The 23,881-nt window shown below is 37.6% G+C and overlaps 4 protein-coding genes and 1 pseudogene across 8 annotated transcripts in view; 2 read left to right on the forward strand and 3 right to left on the reverse strand.

Annotated features, from left to right (window-relative positions):
• Positions 1 to 23,881, forward strand: part of LOC120431258 (uncharacterized) — a 127,014-nt gene that overhangs the window by 26,421 nt on the left and 76,712 nt on the right. The gene's annotated exons all lie outside the window — the stretch shown is intronic.
• On the reverse strand, positions 4,290 to 8,648 carry LOC120427499 (uncharacterized). The gene has a single exon (XM_039592355.2). It carries the CDS (start codon positions 5,089 to 5,091, stop codon positions 4,381 to 4,383), a length of 711 nt encoding a protein of 236 aa, XP_039448289.1. The 5' UTR covers positions 5,092 to 8,648; the 3' UTR covers positions 4,290 to 4,380.
• LOC120427496 (40S ribosomal protein S14-like) lies at positions 8,957 to 9,725 on the reverse strand. Its single transcript, XM_039592351.2, has one exon. It carries the CDS (start codon positions 9,394 to 9,396, stop codon positions 9,205 to 9,207), a length of 192 nt encoding a protein of 63 aa, XP_039448285.1. The 5' UTR covers positions 9,397 to 9,725; the 3' UTR covers positions 8,957 to 9,204.
• LOC120427490 (uncharacterized) lies at positions 15,174 to 16,598 on the forward strand. Its single transcript, XM_039592349.2, has 3 exons — positions 15,174 to 15,615; positions 15,675 to 15,972; positions 16,033 to 16,598. The coding sequence occupies exons 2-3, from the start codon at positions 15,676 to 15,678 to the stop codon at positions 16,405 to 16,407; spliced, it is 672 nt and encodes a 223-aa protein (XP_039448283.1). The 5' UTR covers positions 15,174 to 15,615; position 15,675; the 3' UTR covers positions 16,408 to 16,598.
• On the reverse strand, positions 20,566 to 23,875 carry LOC120427487 (uncharacterized; annotated as a pseudogene).

Consider the following 23,881-nt stretch of genomic DNA (forward strand, 5'->3'; position numbering starts at 1 on the left):
TCGGTGCTTTGCTGGCTTTGCACACGTCACATGCACACAAAAAATATTACTGTAATGACAAAAGTAACTTACTCTCGAAAGAAAAGGTGGTCAAAATTTGCTACATTAAAAGTTTTTTTCTTGTTTTGAAAATGAAAACTTTTACTGCTACAGTTTTTGAAAATCTCATTGCTTACTGAATTAAAAGTTTTAACTTTTAACTATTAACTTTTAACTATTTAACTATTAAAATATTGAAATACTTTTACCGATACAACGATTTTGTTCCAGAAATGCATGGTAGTATCAAAAACTTTCCAACTTTTAAATTAAAAAGTTTGAACTTTCTACGAATATTCACCAACGCGAACTTTTAATCCAACGAACGATCTTTTTAAATTTAGAGTATTTTTTCTTTGTGTGTGACTGCACATACCGCTTGACGTCGATGGCCATTTTTGGCCAGTAGTAGTGCAACTGGATCTTGTGCAGCGTGCGATCAAAACCAAGGTGTGCAGCGGTTGGCAAATCATGAAATCTCCTGATTATCTCCTTGCGCAGCGGATTTCGAACAACTTCCTTCCAACGATGACTACGAATCCCCAAAGGATCCGTAAACAGGCAGTTTTTGTAGATTTTTCCATTTTGCAACCGGAAATCCGGAAAGTTGTCTCCATCTTGTTTAATCTTGTCCCATAGCTCGTCGTACCAGGCATCTGGATCGCCAGCGTGTGTTACTACTGTGTTCACGTCTCCAATCCTACTCAGGCAGTCCGGAACCATATTAGATGTCCCTTTACGATATTTTATCTCGCATGCAAATGCGTTTAGTCGGACAATCCAACGAGCCATGAGCGGAGTTGGGTTTTTCATTGTTTTTAAGTAGGTGAGACTTGAATGATCGCAGTAAACCACGAAATGGCTGCCTTCCACGTAACCGCGAAACTTCTCAATGGCACGTATCACCGCTAAACACTCTCTCTCCGTGACGGAGTAGTTTCGTTCGGACGGAAAAGTAAGCAATCACACATTCATTACCATCTGTCTCCTGTGTCAATACTGCACCAATCGCAATGTCGCTTGCGTCACACGCAATTGCAAACGGTTTCGTGTAGTCCGGCGTACGTAACACAGGAGCGGTACACAGTTGTTGTTTAAGAGTGGTAAATGCCTTCTCACAAGCTTCCGACCAAAGAAACTTCGCCCTCGCCTTGGTAAGCTCCGTCAGGGGCGCTGCCGTCTTTGAGAAGTCCTGGATGAATCTACGGTACGATCCCGCCATTCCTAGGAAACGCTGAATCTGCTTTTTGGAGGTTGGAGTCGGAAACCCGCTAATCGCTTCTGTCTTTTCTTTATCCACGTTCCAACCGTGCTTATCTAGTACATACCCCAGGTACTTCAAACTTCGTCGACAGAAGGTGGACTTATCCGTATTGATGGTCAGCCCTGCCGATCTCAGTCTTCTAGCTACTTCCTTCAGCAGTTCTACGCGTTCCTCGAAACTGTCGGTAGCGATCACAAGGTCATCCAAATAAGCGAAGACTTTTGGTTCAAGATTGATAAACAGGTAGTTCATTACTCTGGAGAGTGCTTGGCTGGCAGTGGACAGGCCGAACGGGACGACCTTGAATTGAAAGTGACCTCGCTGAGGGATTGTAAATGCTGTTTTCTGCCTAGATCCTTCCTCCAGCGGAATTTGCCAAAATGCCGCCTCCAAGTTAATCGATGACAAGAAACGTGAACCACTCAGGTTGTTCATAATCGACGCTATTTGTGGAATGGGGTACCCACGGTTCCCACGGGAGCTTTGCAGGCTTTGGCGCACCCATGGCCGGAGTCAGAATCGTATTCGGTGCTTTGCTGGCTTTGCACACGTCACATGCACACAAAAAATATTACTGTAATGACAAAAGTAACTTACTCTCGAAAGAAAAGGTGGTCAAAATTTGCTACATTAAAAGTTTTTTTCTTGTTTTGAAAATGAAAACTTTTACTGCTACAGTTTTTGAAAATCTCATTGCTTACTGAATTAAAAGTTTTAACTTTTAACTATTAACTTTTAACTATTTAACTATTAAAATATTGAAATACTTTTACCGATACAACGATTTTGTTCCAGAAATGCATGGTAGTATCAAAAACTTTCCAACTTTTAAATTAAAAAGTTTGAACTTTCTACGAATATTCACCAACGCGAACTTTTAATCCAATGAACGATCTTTTTAAATTTAGAGTATTTTTTCTTTGTGTGTGACTGCACATACCGCTTGACGTCGATGGCCATTTTTGGCCAGTAGTAGTGCAACTGGATCTTGTGCAGCGTGCGATCAAAACCAAGGTGTGCAGCGGTTGGCAAATCATGAAATCTCCTGATTATCTCCTTGCGCAGCGGATTTCGAACAACTTCCTTCCAACGATGACTACGAATCCCCAAAGGATCCGTAAACAGGCAGTTTTTGTAGATTTTTCCATTTTGCAACCGGAAATCCGGAAAGTTGTCTCCATCTTGTTTAATCTTGTCCCATAGCTCGTCGTACCAGGCATCTGGATCGCCAGCGTGTGTTACTACTGTGTTCACGTCTCCAATCCTACTCAGGCAGTCCGGAACCATATTAGATGTCCCTTTACGATATTTTATCTCGCATGCAAATGCGTTTAGTCGGACAATCCAACGAGCCATGAGCGGAGTTGGGTTTTTCATTGTTTTTAAGTAGGTGAGACTTGAATGATCGCAGTAAACCACGAAATGGCTGCCTTCCACGTAACCGCGAAACTTCTCAATGGCACGTATCACCGCTAAACACTCTCTCTCCGTGACGGAGTAGTTTCGTTCGGACGGAAAAGTAAGCAATCACACATTCATTACCATCTGTCTCCTGTGTCAATACTGCACCAATCGCAATGTCGCTTGCGTCACACGCAATTGCAAACGGTTTCGTGTAGTCCGGCGTACGTAACACAGGAGCGGTACACAGTTGTTGTTTAAGAGTGGTAAATGCCTTCTCACAAGCTTCCGACCAAAGAAACTTCGCCCTCGCCTTGGTAAGCTCCGTCAGGGGCGCTGCCGTCTTTGAGAAGTCCTGGATGAATCTACGGTACGATCCCGCCATTCCTAGGAAACGCTGAATCTGCTTTTTGGAGGTTGGAGTCGGAAACCCGCTAATCGCTTCTGTCTTTTCTTTATCCACGTTCCAACCGTGCTTATCTAGTACATACCCCAGGTACTTCAAACTTCGTCGACAGAAGGTGGACTTATCCGTATTGATGGTCAGCCCTGCCGATCTCAGTCTTCTAGCTACTTCCTTCAGCAGTTCTACGCGTTCCTCGAAACTGTCGGTAGCGATCACAAGGTCATCCAAATAAGCGAAGACTTTTGGTTCAAGATTGATAAACAGGTAGTTCATTACTCTGGAGAGTGCTTGGCTGGCAGTGGACAGGCCGAACGGGACGACCTTGAATTGAAAGTGACCTCGCTGAGGGATTGTAAATGCTGTTTTCTGCCTAGATCCTTCCTCCAGCGGAATTTGCCAAAATGCCGCCTCCAAGTTAATCGATGACAAGAAACGTGAACCACTCAGGTTGTTCATAATCGACGCTATTTGTGGAATGGGGTACGCCTCTTGTGTGATGACCGTGTTCAATTTTCTAGCATCTAGGCATAAGCGCATCGACCCGTCCTTCTTCTTAACAGCGACAACTGGACTATTCCATAGACAGCAACGGGCTTCTTCTATTACGTCCATCTTCAGCATCCGATCCACTTCTTTGTTGATGTCTTCTAGCAAGAATCTAGAAGTTGGGTAATATCGCTGTTTGATTGGAGCTGCACAGCCTGTGTCGATCTTGTGGAAGTAGATGCTTGTACGGCCAAGTTTTCCGGTTGAATTAGAGGAGGGGAAACATTCAATGGCTTTCTGCAACTTATCTTGCTGATCTTTAGTGAGAGAGCTGACCTTTGACACGTCTGATTGCACCGTCAACTCGATCCCGCTGATCTGGATTCGCACGCCGAAGTTGTTCCAGAAATCCATCCCCAAGATGAACGTATCTGGAAGTGACTTTACGCAGATAATCGGGAGTGTTTGTTTCCTTCCATTGTATTCTATTGGAACGTGTGCGTAGAATGACACCACGTGTGCTGTATTATCTGCTGTCCGAATCGTGCCTTGAACCGTCAACTGCTTCAAGCCCATCTCCATTATGCTGTTTACAATTTTCCGCCAATCACGCTGCATGTTGCTCCACTATCCAGCAAAGCCTTCCAAGAAGTTCCCATGATCCCAATCTCCGCGTATGGTCTGTTGTCACCATTCGTGTTAACTATCAAAGAAGATATTTCTTTAAAGTGTTCAATGTTGTTAAGCAAAGGAATCTTTGAAGCAAGCGGCGTGACCACCTCCTTTAATGTGGAAACCCCGCCGGTCCATTTCCCTGGTTCGGTCGACTGGTACCAGCTGAAAGTGCCTGACTCATGCGCGCGAAACAATCTGCACAGTTACGAGAAGTCGTGTCCTTTTTCCCACAACGATAGCAGAAAAGGTACGTCTTCGGCTTGTCACATGTGGGAAAAATATGTCCTTGTTGCCCACACTGCCAGCAGCTGATCGTAACCGCACGCTCCCCTTGATTGTTCCCCGTAACCGGTCCTCTAGGAGTCCACCTTGATGGTCCGGCCACCGCATACAACTCTTGTCCACCTTCATAAAGCTCTTCCTCAGGAACTGATTCTAGATGCGCATCCGCACCCGCTGGCACTGAAACTGCAGCGACTTCCAGACTGCTCTCATCGATGATAATCAATTGCTGTGGTCTTGGTGGAAAAGGACGATTCCAAGAATATCCCGGATGTGTAGGTTTAGAATGCTTGCTGACAAAAGGTGTGGCTAGGCTCGGTTCCACCAGAGCAGACCGTGGTACAACGGCAATTTTGTTCTTCTGTGAAAACAACTTCTTGCTGTCGTAGTCCTTGCAAACAGCCGATAAATCAGCCATTGTTGTTGCCCGATATGCTGCGGCTACTCCGGAAAACTCCGGGTTCAAGTTGGATTTGAGGACGAAGAACATCTCTTGCGGTGGCAAAACTTGCTCCACCAATTCGAATAAGGCCTGCATGTCACGCGCTTAGTCATCAAATGTTTCATCCTGTCCTTGGAATCTCCAGAATATGTCTCGCTTTATCAATTGTGAATGATTTGGTGGCAGAAATTCGGCTTTAATCTCCTGCACTCCCAATCTCCAAAACGTTCGTGATTACTCGTGTACCACTCCAGAGCTCTGCCGCGCAAAAGATGCTTAACTCCTCTCAGTAAAGCTTGCCCATCCATTTCCTCTGTGTCCGCGAACGATTTGACTTGCTTGAGAAAAGTGGCTAGCCGCATCACGTTCTGCTCTCCAGAGTAAGTGAACGGCCACTTGTGGATTGGCTGGAACGAACGACGGTTGTTGTTGTTCAGATTGTGTGGTCTTGGTTGTACGTTTAGGTCTCGCAACAAATGACGAATCACATCATCCCGGATGTCAACCGGAAAAGGATTCATCCCACGATTGTTTCCAGCGTTCTGGTTTGATCCTCCCGCTTGTTGTCCAGCTCCAGGATTTGATTGACGTCCTAGAAGGCTAGACTGCAGATTGGGATTCATTAAACGGTTCAGGAGATTCTGATCATCAGGAAGAAGCTCTTCTTTAGGATCCAATCGCTCCTCCTGACCGTCCAGAACCGTCGCATTGTTCAGATAGGTTATAACCCCCTGAATGTTTTCAATCCGTGATCAACGCCAGTCGCCCTCTGTAGTGGATTAGTTTACTCTTGCAGATCGCTAACTCATTAACATTTTCCTCGTCCAGTGCATCTTTGCAGCGCTCCCGCAGGTTCACCAGCATGTTGTTGCATAACGTCAGATGCTCCGTCTGATCTATCACATGATCTGCGCATGCTGGAACCCCCATACTCCTCGCTTCCTGTTCCAACAGTGCACATAGTTTTCCAGTTTTCTCTCTTCTGTTCCTGCTGTTCGCTTCCGGTGCATTTCTCAGCAGAAGTTCGTAATCCAACTCACTTGTCGACAAATGTAGAATATCCATCCTGAACGACTCAACACGACTCACAATTCACACCCGAAAGATGAATGACAGCTTTTGACAACACTGAAAACACAAGATTGTCTTCAGTCAATCGTAGCATCCACCAAACAACAGCAAAATGTGTGAATTTTTAACTTTGGGCGCTATTATTACTATTTCTAATCTAGTTCTAATCCTTGCTATCAAACCACACTTAAAACAAGTAAGGTCGAATAAGCAAACGATGACAAAATGCCCTTAAGATCAAAGTTTGCGAAGGCGAGCTTAAGTAAAATGCCCAGCAGAAAATTGAATGTTTGAGACCTTTTTGCGCTCATTTAGTTCATGCCCGGCCCGGCACATCATTTGGTTTGTAAAAAATCTCCAGCAGGCAATATTCGCGGCTTAGATGAAAATTAGCCAATGCTAAGTTTTTGTTTCTTATATTTAACAAACATTCTTATTATCTACTCAGACCTTCTTCTTTCTCCGAGCTCTCTTCCTTTTCTTCCTTTTACTTGTCGCTGCCGTGAAATACTTGACGACCAGCGCTCGATCGCACTGGTTTTGAGATCCCTCGACGATCCGAGGCGAGTCTAAGACTCCACCGAGAGCCGCCGCATGCAGTGGCTACGGTGTAGCGTGCTTTGGTGTAGCTGGTGCAGATCGGTGACGTTAATCAACTCACCAATACTAGCGCCGCTCTCGTTCTTCCCCGTCCGCTGTTACTGTCGTCACACGACTTTGCCCACAGAGCGCGTGTGTATGTATTGATTTCGTTGTGTTTCGCTGGCTCGCCGCTTCCTCTGAATTTACATACACACACGGATTCTCGCTCACCCGCTAGATGGCCACCGAATCTCGGTGAAATGGTGTTGAAGATTGCGCAAAAGAACCCTGGAAAGCCAAAGCTTGTGAGAAGGATGTCTTTACCAGGTTTCAGATGTAGTACCTCTTGTTGAGGGTTCTTTCTCCGGGAATATGCTGGGCACGGAGTTTTGCACGGACAACCAGTCGCCGGTGATTACCACCGGTCCGAGTGATTTCAACCGCCGGACTTGGCCTTCGTGCAGTTGGCGGTAAGTTCCGGCGCGTCGCGGATCTGCCGAACGATAGGGACCGTCATTTGAGGCATTTCACGGGTAAATTTCACGACGTACCTTAGACTGACTGGATTTGGACTGTCTCCTTTGTCCGTATCCGTGTGGCACCAGCGTGCGCGGCGGATGAGGTGGCCAGAATCGCGATAATTTGTCTGGTGAAGTAAAACAAACTGTAGGTTAGCACTCCCATCGAGGGTTTAACAGTTTGTGGGTTTTACTGTGGATAGCAGTGCGTGGCCGAATGGTTACGCTGTCCGCTTTGTAAGTGGATGATTCTGGGTTCGATTCCCATCTGCTCCAACCTTCCATCGGATGAGGAAGTAAAATGTCGGTCCCGGCCTTGGTTGTTAGGCCGTTAAGTCAATCCAGGTGTAGGAGTCGTCTCCATGCCATAAGTACAAACAACACACCAAACCAAGCCTACTCCGGTGGAATCGCTGGCGGCGGTTGGAGTCGCAATCCAAAGGTCGTCAGTTCAAACACTGGGGTGGAAGGTTCCTTGGAGTAGAAAGAGGTTTGGGTGCTCTCCCCATTCAAGCCTTCGGACTCCTAGGTTCGAGCAGAAACTTGCAATAGAGACCACAAAAGACCCGGGGGTCGTTAATGTGGATGGTTTGATTTTGATTTTTTGGGTTTTACCTGGTGTGACGCAGAGAGAGGCTGACGTACGTTATTTTTGCGGCAGCGATTTCGTGTGTGGCACGGGCGAGAGTTTTGGCTTTTTTAGCTAGACGGAAGTTGCGTTTCGTAGAGAGAGATAGCACCATCGCGGCAGCAGCATCTACAGCAGCTCTGACGTTTATGCGCCCTGCGCACTTTGCTTTGATTCAGGCTCGTTTACACGTTGCGTTTCTTCTCAGTTTTAGACAATAAAAGGTAACACAAATTGTTTTGTCGTAACAAAACTCAAAAAAATAATGTCAATCTTTGTTAATTTGATAAAATAACTCTTTCAATAACAGAATGTTGGTATACATGTGGTATTCGAACTTCGTTCTAAAATCCTTTTAATATTGGATTTGTGTTGAATCCTATTCAGCTGGAATCATGCATCCTCGAATATCCTACGAAAAATGCCACGCTGGTTCTGGTTTAGTTTGTTTCTCTTTCTTTGAATTTCCTCATATTTTTGCCTGCAGCTAAAACATGTTGATGCAGCAGCAGCTCGTTTTCAACAAGCGTTGATAGCTCAGTTGGTAAACGGGTAGTTAAAATGGTGTCTGAACCTTACCTGTCATAAGTTCGATTCCAGTATTCCTCTAGTTTTTTTTTACCTGATATTTTTTGGCTCTCCAAAGCAAGACTTCATTTTCCTGCCTGTTCGATGGATTTAAATACAGCATCAAAATTCTACCCATCTCTCATTGCAATCCCATTAGCCAAATTGAATTCCACCTGTAATCCTATAGAGATTTCTCATTGTTTTTGTCCAATAAGATTTATATTTACCAGTAAAGCAGAGACGCATCGAGCTCTACAGGCTCAATAAAAACTTCTTACCTGCTCTGTATGGTAGAACAGAGCTAAGCTCTGTATGCAGCGAACAGAGCAAGCTCCCCAAGTAACCGCGGGACTGTATAAGGTAACTTTAAATCCCCTCTATATCAACATATAAAGTTTGTCTATAGAGTCATGAAACATTATATTCACTTTATACGCATGGAGGTAAAATTAAGTGGCGACGTCTAGAGTTGATATAAAGTTATGCAGCGGTAAAACCTCAAAATACTACCTTACCGACAGAACAGAAATAGAAAAATCAAAAAGCTTTGCGCAGCTCTTTCCCTCTCTTGGGAGAGTGCTTTCACGCTGGGATGACGATTTTGAAAGTTTGTTTGTTTTTTTGCTGTGTTGCATTGCTTTCGAGATTCTAAACTGCGTGTACTGAGATGTTCCACCTAGATGCCCTGCGTCAATCGTCTCGTCCGTCCTGAAATATGTTCATTCGGATGTTTTTTGTCGACTAAGTCTTACTTGAGGAACAACTTCGTGTTATCCAGGAAAAATGAAAACACCTCCCAAATTAAAACAGAGCATTAATTTGTGATTACACTACAAAGCACTACAAAATATTCACAAAATTCACAATATTCTTCGACGAACAGGCCAGGGCACGGAGCACCAACTGGGCACCCGGTCCCGGTGTCTTGGTGCGATTTCCGCCGGTGGCACGCAGCAACTTGCACTTTTCGACGACGTCCTGAGTGGCCAACAAAGCGGGTGAGGCCTCGTCACGATCGGTCTTGGCCTTCATGTCGCCGGTGACGCGCGAGATACTTTACTTGCCCGAAAGATCCGTGACGTGGACGAAAGCTGGCATCCTCCTTCATAGTTTAGTTCTGGCAGGAAGCCATCGCAGCTAGAAATTTGTACCTTGCGACGAGAAGGAACTGTCAATGCAAAGAGAATAATTTAATACTGAGCCCAGTTAAACTAAGTATAATTGACTCACAATTTTATGGACGCCGAACCGTGCGCCGAACGATTTTACCTGCAGCAAACATAAAAATACCACGAAACTGCCAAACTTTTATTGCCCTCACTAGTGTTAAGTTAGTGTTTTGAAACATTTTAAGAAATGTCAAAATGTGATATAACATTAAAAGCTTACTTTACAGTGATATATAAAGCTTACCATTAATGATTCAAAACATTGTTGTGCTAAATGCTTCGAAACTTTAATTAATGTTTCAAGCTACAAATGTTTCGAAACATTTGGAAAGGCTATTTAAAGTGTCATAGCATCGGGAATGTTTATTTAGGGCATCTCCACCGCAGGGACCTAATTGCGTTGCAAAGCTTATTTGGCACCCGCGTCAAGCCCACCGCGGTACTTGTGCGAGAGCTAATTTAGGTTCGAGTTCATCCGTGTTCATCCGAATCTAAACAAAACTCAGGTTAGCTCCGGGATCTACCGGGAGCAAATCGTCTGACGGAAGGTTTTTTCAAGCAAAACAATGTAATTGGGCCAATGTGAGTTTGTAAACAAAGAGTTTATCCTGCTCACGTCAGTAAATGTTTACATTAGGAGTGATGATTGATTTTTCGATTTCAATTCTTCGAGTTGGGAGATATTTTCCCTCCCATGATGTAAGTTTACGCATGAAAAAAGACTTTAATTAATCTGGGGTGATGCAGTTTAGTTTTTTAAGTTAGATTGGGGCTGTGTTTGATTGATTTTGGTCAACGCCTCGGTCAACGCATTGTCGATCTACTGCTGGACATGCAAGAGCCAAGTCATTTGTATTAAGTAAAAAGTAATTTTCTAGCAAAACATTATAAATAAGCCAATACGGATTTGAAAACAAGCAATCCAAGCAATTCTGATCTTAAATTCTTAAATTCTTAAATTCTTAAATTCTTAAATTCTTAAATTCTTAAATTCTTAAATTCTTAAATTCTTAAATTCTTAAATTCTTAAATTCTTAAATTCTTAAATTCTTAAATTCTTAAATTCTTAAATTCTGAAATTCTTAAATTCTTAAATTCTTAAATTCTTAAATTCTTAAATTCTTAAATTCTTAAATTCTTAAATTCTTAAATTCTTAAATTCTTAAATTCTTAAATTCTTAAATTCTTAAATTCTTAAATTCTTAAATTCTTAAATTCTTAAATTCTTAAATTCTTAAATTCTTAAATTCTTAAATTCTTAAATTCTTAAATTCTTAAATTCTTAAATTCTTAAATTCTTAAATTCTTAAATTCTTAAATTCTTAAATTCTTAAATTCTTAAATTCTTAAATTCTTAAATTCTTAAATTCTTAAATTCTTAAATTCTTAAATTCTTAAATTCTTAAATTCTTAAATTCTTAAATTCTTAAATTCTTAAATTCTTAAATTCTTAAATTCTTAAATTCTTAAATTCTTAAATTCTTAAATTCTTAAATTCTTAAATTCTTAAATTCTTAAATTCTTAAATTCTTAAATTCTTAAATTCTTAAATTCTTAAATTCTTAAATTCTTAAATTCTTAAATTCTTAAATTCTTAAATTCTTAAATTCTTAAATTCTTAAATTCTTAAATTCTTAAATTCTTAAATTCTTAAATTCTTAAATTCTTAAATTCTTAAATTCTTAAATTCTTAAATTCTTAAATTCTTAAATTCTTAAATTCTGAAATTCTTAAATTCTTAAATTCTTAAATTCTTAAATTCTTAAATTCTTAAATTCTTAAATTCTTAAATTCTTAAATTCTTAAATTCTTAAATTCTTAAATTCTTAAATTCTTAAATTCTTAAATTCTTAAATTCTTAAATTCATAAATTCTTAAATTCTTAAATTCTTCAATTCTTAAATTCTTAAATTCTTAAATTCTTAAATTCTTAAATTCTTAAATTCTTAAATTCTTAAATTCTTAAATTCTTAAATTCTTAAATTCTTAAATTCTTAAATTCTTAAATTCTTAAATTCTTAAATTCTTAAATTCTTAAATTCTTAAATTCTTAAATTCTTAAATTCTTAAATTCTTAAATTCTTAAATTCTTAAATTCTTAAATTCTTAAATTCTTAAATTCTTAAATTCTTAAATTCTTAAATTCTTAAATTCTTAAATTCTTAAATTCTTAAATTCTTAAATTCTTAAATTCTTAAATTCTTAAATTCTTAAATTCTTAAATTCTTAAATTCTTAAATTCTTAAATTCTTAAATTCTTAAATTCTTAAATTCTTAAATTCTTAAATTCTTAAATTCTTAAATTCTTAAATTCTTAAATTCTTAAATTCTTAAATTCTTAAATTCTTAAATTCTTAAATTCTTAAATTCTTAAATTCTTAAATTCTTAAATTCTTAAATTCTTAAATTCTTAAATTCTTAAATTCTTAAATTCTTAAATTCTTAAATTCTTAAATTCTTAAATTCTTAAATTCTTAAATTCTTAAATTCTTAAATTCTTAAATTCTTAAATTCTTAAATTCTTAAATTCTTAAATTCTTAAATTCTTAAATTCTTAAATTCTTAAATTCTTAAATTCTTAAATTCTTAAATTCTTAAATTCTTAAATTCTTAAATTCTTAAATTCTTAAATTCTTAAATTCTTAAATTCTTAAATTCTTAAATTCTTAAATTCTTAAATTCTTAAATTCTTAAATTCTTAAATTCTTAAATTCTTAAATTCTTAAATTCTTAAATTCTTAAATTCTTAAATTCTTAAATTCTTAAATTCTTAAATTCTTAAATTCTTAAATTCTTAAATTCTTAAATTCTTAAATTCTTAAATTCTTAAATTCTTAAATTCTTAAATTCTTAAATTCTTAAATTCTTAAATTCTTAAATTCTTAAATTCTTAAATTCTTAAATTCTTAAATTCTTAAATTCTTAAATTCTTAAATTCCTCAATTCTTAAATTCCCAAATTCTTTAATTTTCAAATTCCTGATTTTGAATTCATTTTTTTTCATTTTTGATAAAAATTGTGTTTTTGATTGTTAGAATTTCGGGTTTTCCGTAAATTTGTAAATTTTACTTAATTTCGATCCCGTCCGTGTGGATCAATTGGACAGCGCACTGGACTCACAATCCAGAGGTTGCTGATTGGTACTAGCAATAGTGGCCGACAGCTATAAAGACAACTTCTTTTTTTACTCCATTTCGACCAAAAAACTATATCTGTCCTTTTAATTTCAAAATTCTGCATTTTGAGATTTGGCGGAGATTGTAAATATTATTATATCGAATACAAGATTATTGAAAAGGAAAATTCCAATTCATCGATTTTTTCATCAGAACATATTGCAAACAAGCACCGCGCGAAGAAACGTCAAACGCCACTTTTCGTTTATACTGCGTACCGCTTAAGAAAAATCTTTTCGTTACCCTTTCCCTGACCGTATCTTGGGCGTTTTTTTTTATATGGAGTTTTGCGTTCCTTCAGATCTGCGTATCAGCCTTTACGGTACAACCATTCAAAATATTTTTAAATGAAATGAAAAAAATAAATAATAAAAATAAACGTATTCGTAATTTTTTCTTACTCCTCACTAACGTGAGCAAGATACACCCTTTGTTTACAAACTCACATTGGACCAATGACATTGTTGCGCTTGATATATATTTGAATTTTTATACATAATTTAAAAATGTTCAAAATTTTTAAATTTTGGACATTCATGTTTAAATTTTCGGTGATGATTTGCTTATATTAATATATGTGGTTGATTATTTTTTATTTAAAAAATACAAAAAAATATATAAATTCCACAAATTTTCAATTTAATAAAATCGTTTTTAACTAAATAACTGATTTCTTTAATATTCATTCAAATTTGATATTCAAAATAAATGCATCTTCAACCAAAACAAATACAAATAATTCAAAAAATCGCTTTAAAAATTAGCCACCGGCAGCTCGGGGACTTCTCGAGCACCTATCTTGGCTACTCGACGGATCCCCGATGAACTTTTTCTTCGCTGAATGAACTCGAAGGCTAATTTAGCTTTAGCTTTGCTACCCGCGGTGCGAAAGTTGGGGTGCAAACATGTCGGGAGCAAATCGGATGAACTCTTTTAAAAATTTGAAAATGATATTTTATTGATGTAAGCAAACAATTAGGACATATAATGCAATTGGAAGCATGTTCTATCATGCTAGAATGTAGTTTTATTGATTTCGATCAACAAAACGGCTAGAATTTGAAAATGAATAAATTAGATCCCCGCGGTGGGCTTGATTCGGTAGCCAAATTAGCTCCCAGCGGTGCGAAAACGTGTATCAGCTACGGAGCAAAGCTAAAACTGGGGATCCAACCGATAGGTTTGCCACGCAATTAGATCTCTGCGGTGGAGATGCCCTTAGAGTGAATTTAGATTTTTGATTTAGTGCTTGTGGTTACTTGGGTCTGTATGGGGAAAAATAATATTGATTTGCATATATCTCAAAAACGATAAGTTTTAGAAAGTTGACATGTTCTAGAAAGTTGCTGGTACCAAAAGGTTCAATATTATTGTCCCAGACGTTATTACAATTTGGTTGATTTTAGTTGTGCAAAACAAGAAAAAACTATTTATTTTCTAAGATACAAGGTATAGAATATTTTTGTTTTCGACAAAGCTGCTCAACTACCAAAAATGAACAACTCTCTCGATGACACCAAAGCTCTATCTTCAATAGATACCGAAATAAAAAATAAAAACTATTTTTATAATAAATACTGCTTGCGACAAACACAAAGCGATCGCGTCGTAGGCACAGGTAATATTAAGCATGTTTGGTAGAGATCGTCTGAAGTGAAAACTAGTATAGCAGAGTGTTCATAGAGAGTTTTTATGTTAAATGCTCTTGTCTGGATGGTTGAAAGAAATTTCAGATAAAATTATACAAATTTATAAAATTATATCCTTTTATTGTACTGGTAAGTAATTAAGATTAGAAACAACAAAATTATTGCACAGCTATTTTTATGTTTGTCTTGACAAAACAAATGTTTAACAAAATTACAAGTTTTGTACAACAAATTAAGATAAAAAAACAATTTCAAATACGCAAGTTAAAAAAATAAAATCTAAATCTTCTAACAATTATTTTAATTTTATAAAAAGAAAATCAGTTAACATAAGTTTAACCTTATAAAGATTTCAGGAAACTTTTCTTTTTTATTTAATTCAACCAAAAAAACTATATTTTTCAAGCAAGATAACCATAAGAAAGTTTTAAGCTCTAAATAATCTCTATGATATTTTTTTACATTTTGTCACCTTTTTTAAATAAAATAAGAAAATGAAATTAAATAGCAAAAACCGTTTTTTCTTTATTTTTCAAGCCAGGAAATCAGTGAAGAGTTTCAAGCTCTAAATGCTCTCTATGGAAATTTGCCATTTTATTACCTGTATTCTAAATATTTTTTATTTTTCAAACAAAGGAAAGCAGTGAAGAGTTTTTAGCTCTAAATGCTCTCTATGGAAATTTGCCATTTTATTACCTGTATTTTAAATATTTTTTTTTATTTTTCAAATAAAGAAAAGCAGTGAAGAGTTTTTAGCTCTTAATGCTCTCTATGGAAATTTGCCATTTTATTACCTGTACACACAAAAAAATATTATGGTAATGACAAAAGTAACTTACTTTTGAATTAAAAAGTTGTTAAAATTTGCTACATTAAAAGTTTTTTTCTTGTTTTGAAAATGAAAACTTTTACTGCTACAGTTTTTGAAAATCTCATTGCTCACTGATTTAAAAGTTTTTATTTTTAATTCGACTGTAAAATTTCTTTCATTTTGACGTTCTCGTGTAACCGTGTACGCCTAAGTCGCAAATGTAAACAAACACTTTGGTGGGTCCGGTGGTGCTGGTGAGTCTAGGACGCAAAGCAAAGCCGACCGCGGCAGCAGCCAGGACTCGGACGCGGAAACCTTCGTGAGCCAAACAGCAGCAGCGGAACGCCTTCGAAGGAGGGTGGTGCAGGAGCGGGACGAGGTCGAGTGCTCGAAAAGGACAAGGCCAGCTTCCTGCAGGAACTGCAGCTGTTCCACGGCCGGAATGCGTAAGAAGGAAGCTTGGGTGTTTTGTGGGGTTTGTGATTGATTTTGTTTGTTTTTGTAGGATGAGAGGTAGGAATGTGGATTCGCACCGGTTGTATTGGGTGGTGGTGGCCCGGGATTGGTGGTTGAGGGTCAATTCGCGTGAGGACCGGGGCGAGATCATCGAGGAGATGGCGCTGCCGAAGCGTTGCGTGAACAACGAGATTGCGTTGAAGAAGATTAACTTCCGGTTTTTGGACAAGTACGCGAAAGTTTATTTTCACGATGGGCCTCCGACGAAAAGGAGGACGACGAAAAGCTACATAATTGGAGGTGGTCAGCGCAGATGTTGCACTCGGTGCCGGCGGTTTACAGCACCGGTGAGTATTGAGAATGTGTGCAGTGGCTAGCCAACTTCACTTACTTTCCATCTCTTTTAGCAACTTCCCGCCCACAAACACTCACGTCGCGACGGCGCAGCTTCAGCCGAAAGAAATCTGGACAGTGAGCCAAAAAAAATCTGTGTCATTCTCGAAGTAGGATTACGTGCTCAAAATCGAACTCCGTACCGAGGGCCTCATCAACTCCATGTTCCGGATGCGCTTCCAGGATCGGGAACTCCCCGTTCAGGCACTTTACTTTCCAGCCGGAAAACGTCGACCACCCTTCCCGAATCAATGGCCAAATCCTCCAAGACTGTCCTGATTGACGCCGGAAACGTGACCATCGTGTTACACTGCTGTCGCGCGTCGAAGCCTCCATCCGGAACCGTCCAGCCTGGGGTATTCGGAAGTGACCGGTGGCGTACCGTATGAAGCAGAAGCTAGTGGAGAAGCGTTAAATACAAAAAAAGTGTTTTCCTAACATACTGTTTAATTATTTTTTGTAATAAATGTAAAAAACCAAGCACATTTTTCTGAAATTATCCCTGTAGTGCTAAATGTTGTGTATTCTTGCCATAAAAGGTTTCTTTTACAATTAAAAGTAAAATACTTTTACCAATACAACGATTTTGTTCCATAAATGCATGGTAGTATCAAAAACTTTCCAACTTTTAAATTGAAAAGTTTGAACTTTCTACGAATATTCACCAACGCGAACTTTTAATCCAACGAACGATCTTTTAAATTTAGAGTAATTTTTCTTTGTGTGTATTCTAAATATTTTTTTATTTTTCAAATAAAGGAAAGCAGTGAAGAGTTTTTAGCTCTAAATGCTCTCTATGGAAATTTGCCATTTTATTACATGTATTCTAAATATTTTTTTTTATTTTTCAAATATAGAAAAGCAGTGAAGAGTTTTTAGCTCTAAATGCTCTCTTTGGAAATTTGCCATTTTATTACCTGTATTCTAAATATTTTTTATTTTTCAAAAACAAAGGAAAGCAGTGAAGAGTTTTTAGCTCTAAATGCTCTCTATGGAAATTTGACATTTTATTACCTGTATTCTAAATATTTTTTTTTTATTTTTCAAATATAGAAAAGCAGTGAAGAGTTTTTAGCTCTAAATGCTCTCTTTGGAAATTTGCCATTTTATTACCTGTATTCTAAATATTTTTTATTTTTCAAACAAAGGAAAGCAGTGAAGAGTTTTTAGCTCTAAATGCTCTCTATGGAAATTTGCCATTTTATTACCTGTATTCTAAATATTTTTTTTTTATTTTTCAAATAAAGAAAAGCAGTGAAGAGTTTTTAGCTCTAAATGCTCTCTATGTAAATTTGTAATTTTATTACCTGTATTCTAAATATTTTTTTATTTTTCAAATAAAGGAAATCAGTGAAGAGTTTTTAGCTCTAAATGCTCTCTATGGATATTTGCCATTTTATTACCTGTATTCTATTTTTTTTTATTTTTCAAACATAGGAAAGCTGTGAAGAGTTTTTAGCTCTAAATGCTCTCTATGGAAATTTGCCATTTTATTACCTGTATTCTACATATTTTTTTATTTTTCAAACAAAGGTAAGCAGTGAAGAGTTTTTAGCTCTAAATGCTCTCTATGGAAATTTGCCATTTTATTACATGTATTCTATTTTTTTTCAGGAAATCAGTGAAGAGTTTTTTGTTCTAAATGCTCTCTATAGATATTTGCCATTTTATTACCTGTATTCTACATATTTTTTTATTTTTCAAACAATGGAAAGCAGTGAAGAGTTTCTAGCTCTAAATGCTCTCTATGGATATTTGCCATTTTATTACCTGTATTCTATTTTTTTTTTTATTTTTCAAACATAGGAAAGCTGTGAAGAGTTTTTAGCTCTAAATGCTCTCTATGGAAATTTGCCATTTTATTACCTGTATTCTACATATTTTTTTATTTTTCAAACAAAGGTAAGCAGTGAAGAGTTTTTAGCTCTAAATGCTCTCTATGGAAATTTGCTATTTTATTACATGTATTCTATTTTTTTTCAGGAAATCAGAGAAGAGTTTTTTGTTCTAAATGCTCTCTATGGAAATTTGCCATTTTATTACCTGTATTCTACATATTTTTTTATTTTTCAAACAAAGGAAAGCAGTGAAGAGTTTCTAGCTCTAAATGCTCTCTATGGATATTTGCCATTTTATTACCTGTATTCTATTTTTTTTTTATTTTTCAAACATAGGAAAGCTGTGAAGAGTTTTTAGCTCTAAATGCTCTCTATGGAAATTTGCCATTTTATTACCTGTATTCTACATATTTTTTTATTTTTCAAACAAAGGTAAGCAGTGAAGAGTTTTTAGCTCTAAATGCTCTCTATGGAAATTTGCCATTTTATTACATGTATTCTATTTTTTTCAGGAAATCAGTGAAGAGTTTTTTGTTCTAAATGCTCTTTATGGAAATTTTGCTATTTTATTACATGTATTCTATTTTTTTTCAGGAAATCAGTGAAGAGTTTTTTGTTCTAAATGCTCTTTATGGAAATTTTGCTATTTTTTTCTCACTACAAGATTTTAACATCAATTGAGTTGAATAATGTAATTAAATTTAAGAGCGAGTTTTTCACCGATGTGAAACAGGTCGTATCGAGGTGCTCCGATTTGGATGAAACTTTCAGGGTTTGTTTGTCTATACATGAGATGAACTCATGCCAAATATGAGCCCTCTACGACAAAGGGAAGTGGGGTAAAACGGGCATTGAAGTTTGTGGTCCAAAACACATGAAAAATCTTAAAATTGCTCACATTTCCGTAAAACTTCATCAATTTCAACTCTCTCAGACAAAATTGAGACCAAAAAGTGCCGTCTTCTTGGCCTACAAGGCAAAAACTAACGTTGTAAAATGTTTGTTCTAGAAAAATTGAAAAACTATGAGAAAAACTGCGATTGGCCAAAAAGTTAATACCGTAGGCTTATAGTCCATGTAATTCCCTATCTTTTGACCTATGGGAGTATGGGTGTTGGAGGCTGTTGCCAAAAGTTATTAAGGTTTTAAAAAATCCATTTTTAACAGTAATTTTCAAAAGCTATGAGAAAAAGTTAAACCAATCCTGGATGTCTATGGCACATTTTTAAGGGCTTCAATAGACCTTTCGAATGCATCTAAGAGAGTTGGAATTGATGAAGTTTTACGGAAATGCGAGCAATTTTAAGATTTTTCATGTTTTTTGGACCTCAAACTTCAATGCCCGTTTTACCCCACTTCCCTTTGTCGTAGAGGGCTCATATTTGGCATGAGTTCATCTCATGTATAGACAAACAAACGCTGAAAGTTTCATCCAAATCGGAGCACCTCGATACGACCTCTAGAACAAACCGAGCAGAATCTACAAATACTACCTCTTAAGTTGGACAAAATAAATCGATAATATATTTTATTGTCGATTATGTTTTTACTAAATTTCCATAGAGAGCATTTAGAGCTAAAAACTCTTCCCTGCTTTCCTTTGTTTGAAAAATAAAAAATATTTAGAATACAGGTAATAAAATGGCAAATTTCCATAGAGAGCATTTAGAGCTTGAAACTCTTCACTGATTTCATGGCTTGAGAAATAAAGAAAAAATGGTTTTTGCTATTTAATTTCATTTTCTTATTTTATTTAAAAAAGGTGACAAAATGTAAAAAAATATCATAGAGATTATTTAGAGCTTAAAACTTTCTTATGGTTATCTTGCTTGAAAAATATAGTTTTTTTCTGTTGAATTAAATAAAATAGAAAAGTTTCCTGAAATCTTTATAAGGTTAAACTTATGTTAACTGATTTTCTTTTTATAAAATTAAAATAATTGTTAGAAGATTTAGTTTTTATTTTTTTAACTTGCGCATTTGAAATTGTTTTTTATCTTAATTTGTTGTACAAAACTTGTAATTTTGTTAAACATTTGTTTTGTCAAGACAAACATAAAAATAGCTGTGCAATAATTTTGTTGTTTCTAATCTTAATTACTTACCAGTACAATAAAAGGATATAATTTTATAAATTTGTATAATTTTATCTGAAATTTCTTTCAACCATCCAGACGAGAGCATTTAACATAAAAACTCTCTATGAACACTCTGCTATACTAGTTTTCACTTCAGACGATCTCTACCAAACATGCCTCATATTACCTGTGCCTACGACGCGGTCGCTTTGTGTTTGTCGCAAGCAGTATTTATTATAAAAATAGTTTTTATTTTTTATTTCGGTATCTTTGGTGTCATCGAGAGAGTTGTTCATTTTTGGTAGTTGAGCAGCTTTGTCGAAAACAAAAATATTCTATACCTTGTATCTTAGAAAATAAATAGTTTTTTCTTGTTTTGCACAACTAAAATCAACCAAATTGTAATGACGTCTGAGACAATAATATTGAACCTTTTGGTACCAGCAACTTTCTAGAACATGTCAACTTTCTAAAACTTATCGTTTTTGAGATATATGCAAATCAATATTATTTTTCCCCATACAGAGCTGGCTCTGTTCGCTGCATTCAGAGCTTAGCTCTGTTCTACCATACAGAGCAGGTAAGGAGTTTTTATTGAGCCTGTAGAGCTCGATGCGTCTCTGCAGTAAAGTTGTTTTTTGTCTGGTATTCATTTGCCCTTGGAATGGCACGTTTTGGTATTGTTTTGGTCTTTCCCATACAGTTTTTTGGTATGATTTCATGGTATTATACCATTTATTACTGGGCAACCAAGGGCACATTTTGGTATTTGTTATTATGCCAAGTAATACCAAAATATTGTATTCCCGTGTTATTTACCCCTGCTCGGGATGGCTGGGAAGTTGAAGTCACCTAGCACCAGTGTTGCGATTTTGAGCGCTCATCCGCTCATGAGCGAGCATTTTTCGCTCATTCGTAAGGAGGAGCGTGACGCGAGCTAGCTCACGTTTGCTCGTGCTCGTGTTTGCTCATTTATTTTATGAGCGAAAATGCTCATTGCTCGCGCTCGCGCTCATTTTTGCTCATTGAGCAAAATGAGCGGCATTTTTTTACCTGTAACGGGTAAACGACAATAACTTTTTTTTCAGCAGAGCTTTGAGGTTGTTTTTTTTAAATGGAGGCTTGAATAGGATAATCTTAATAATATTGGATGAAGTTATTTGTCATATTTTTTGTTTTGAAACTTATTTTGGAGTCAGAATTAAGGGGTTAAGGTGTTACATTAAGATCTGTACACAGTAAAAAACCATAGAAATATTACATCTGGGAAGTACGTCTTTTATGTTAGAAAAATGTGTAATTTTACCACTTTTCTGGTGTAATGCAACTTTTTCAGTCTAAATCGAGGTAAAATTATAACATTCAAGAGGTAATATTCAACCTTACAAAATAACACCATCCAAATGTACAGTTTTTTTACTGTGTACAAAAATAATTCGATTAATAAAAAAAAGTTGATAATAGAGTGACACGTGAAAGTGAACTGTTTAATAAAGCTGAAAAGTATCTTTTAAGGAACACAAATATGTTTTCTTGGTAATAAATTACGTAATTTTTTAATCGTGAATGTTTTGAAGTCTGGGCACCTCATCTTGTTTAATCAATTATTTGTAAATAATTTAGCATAATAAATGTCAATTCTGTGTCTTAGATGAATTTCAATAAACTATATTATTTAAAGGAGTCTATTTCAAATAAATAAATAAATAAATGAGAAATGAGTCTGGCCACAAGTAAAATTATGTTTTAATATAAAAAAAATAATTGTCTTCTGTTAACAGCTTATTTAAGACCTAAAAATGCAGTTCCTTGAAAGTTTAGTCTAATTATGAAAGTTAAAATGATAAACTAAAAAGTGTGCCTGGAATTCTAAGTTATTGTGTCTTGAATGCAAATCAGCAATTTTTCATTGATCGGGTATTTAATAAAAACTAGCATTTCTAATTATATAACTCTGAAAAAAATACTAGGCTGACAATATTAGATGAGTACATGCCTCTTTTTCGTGATGAAATTATCTCAGGAAATTGAAATGAGCTTCAAAATTGGCAATCCAATTGGCCTATGCGTGATTCATCAACAATACTAAAAATCTACCTACTTTGGTGATGAGCGCTCATTGAGCGCGAGCGCATGCGATGAGCATGAGCGAGCACGAGCTACCTGACAAGTCCTCATGCTCATGAATGAGCGAGCACGGATTTTTGCTCGCTCGCTCATTCGCAACCCTGCCTAGCACCATAAGACTATCGTTCGCTTTCATCTTGGGAACTATCCAGGTCAAGGAGTGTCTGTGCTGATCGAACAGCGGCTTTTCGTTGTCAAATTTGGGAAAAATGTAGATAACACACACAAACATCGTGGATGCAGCGAGTGGAACTGCAACCCAGACTTGCTCCGGAACGGTACAATCTGGAGGGAACAATTGGCGTGGCTTTAGGTTCGAGCGGACGGCAAGCAGGACTCCTCCGCCTGATCCTTTACAGCTGTTCGAGGCTGTCCGATCTCCACGGAATACTTCATATTCGGGACCGAAAATTTGACCAGACAGAGTAGCAGAAGTCAACCACGTCTCAGTTATTGCGTACAGGTCGTACGAGGCGGAAGAGATTGCGAGGGCGTAGTTGGCGATAGTGGTATTAAGCTCTAGGTAAAGATGACCAACGCCGGTCGCTGACTCATGCAATCCTGGTGCATGCATGTGAAGATCAAGATGCCATGAAATTATAAAAAGAAGTTAAATTTGAGGAGGTCACAAACCACACTTCAAGTTCTTACTCTCATCGAGTTCTTTTGCCGAAGTTCGTAGATTTCCACGTACCACTAGATTTTCCAGCCCACGTGACCTGCAACCATCGATAGCAGCAAGTGAGGTGATAGTTTTTTTTTTAAACGCAGCTCATGTGATGTTTGATTCGGATGTCCCTCCGGAAGTTGCATCATGACAGCTTGGGCAACACAACAATCTGCAACATAAGTAACGTACGGGAGGAAGCTAGGAGTTCGACACAGCTGACTAAAGACCAGCGTTAGCAAACAAGAACCGGATTACGCTCACCAAAACCTGCAGCGCGACTGCCCAAGAAACGTCCGCCGCAGGCTCAGGAACGATCCGCCTCTAACCAAGATCTTGGGGACGCGTGACTAGGAAAGTATAGGTGGGAAGACTGCCGATGGCAGAAGACCAGCCGTGGTTGAGCAGTCCGGTCATCGAGCAGTAACGGGGGAGGAACGGGACACGTGTTGGTGACGTGGCCATCTTCGCAGAAGGCAAACAAGAGTTGAGCTAAGAAATAAAAGAGAACTCGGACTATTTCAGCTGACCGAATCAATCTCAGCTACCGATCTCTTGGCGGGCCATATTCCACAGGCAGTCTTCCGGTCAGCTTCGCCTCGTCGTCGAGCTACGTCAGTTGTAGGTGGCAGGCATCCTGGGGTCTTGGACAGTAGCGGACCTGTCTTGACTCGCGGCGTACGTTACTCTACCGATTCCGCCTGGTTTGTCTACCGCCACCGTAGACGTCAATTATTCCATGAAGCAGGTTCTTCAACAGGTTCTGCGGGCACTTGATGATGTTGTACGCTTCCATGCGGCTACGGGTCGGCATCGACTTGTGCTGGAACTTGGAGTTGTGAAACAGACTGAGACAGTACGCGGTCGACGGAACTTGACCGTGGTGCGGATCTTCCTCCTGGACTTGGCACGCTTGGCCCTCAACAGAGCAGCGGCACCCTTCTGCACCTTGGCCTCTACGACCTTGTTATCCTTGGTGGCAGCCTTCTCGCTGCGCCAGCTCCCTTCTTTTTGGCCACTGCAGCTCCAGTGGCTCGGGGCTAGCTTCTTGGCCGTGGTGGCCGGCGGCATCAGCAACCTTTTTGGCAGCAACGGTGACAATTCCGGCAACAGTAGCAGCCGCTCCCTTCTTTGCGGTGGCAGCTTTTTTTTT

Source organism: Culex pipiens, unplaced genomic scaffold, assembly GCF_016801865.2.
Source record: "Culex pipiens pallens isolate TS unplaced genomic scaffold, TS_CPP_V2 Cpp_Un0004, whole genome shotgun sequence".
NCBI classification, from domain to species: domain Eukaryota; kingdom Metazoa; phylum Arthropoda; class Insecta; order Diptera; family Culicidae; genus Culex; species Culex pipiens.

What these genes read in the sequence shown, in the direction of transcription:
- LOC120427499 (XM_039592355.2), bottom strand. Translation starts at nt 5,091, where the DNA reads ATGCAGGCCTTATTCGAATTGGTGGAGCAAGTTTTGCCACCGCAAGAG.
- LOC120427496 (XM_039592351.2), bottom strand. Translation starts at nt 9,396, where the DNA reads ATGAAGGCCAAGACCGATCGTGACGAGGCCTCACCCGCTTTGTTGGCC.
- LOC120427490 (XM_039592349.2), top strand. Translation starts at nt 15,676, where the DNA reads ATGAGAGGTAGGAATGTGGATTCGCACCGGTTGTATTGGGTGGTGGTG. An exon ending in GCCGGCGGTTTACAGCACCG is followed by an intron (nt 15,973 to 16,032) that starts GTGAGTATTGAG and finishes CATCTCTTTTAG; the next exon opens with CAACTTCCCGCCCACAAACA.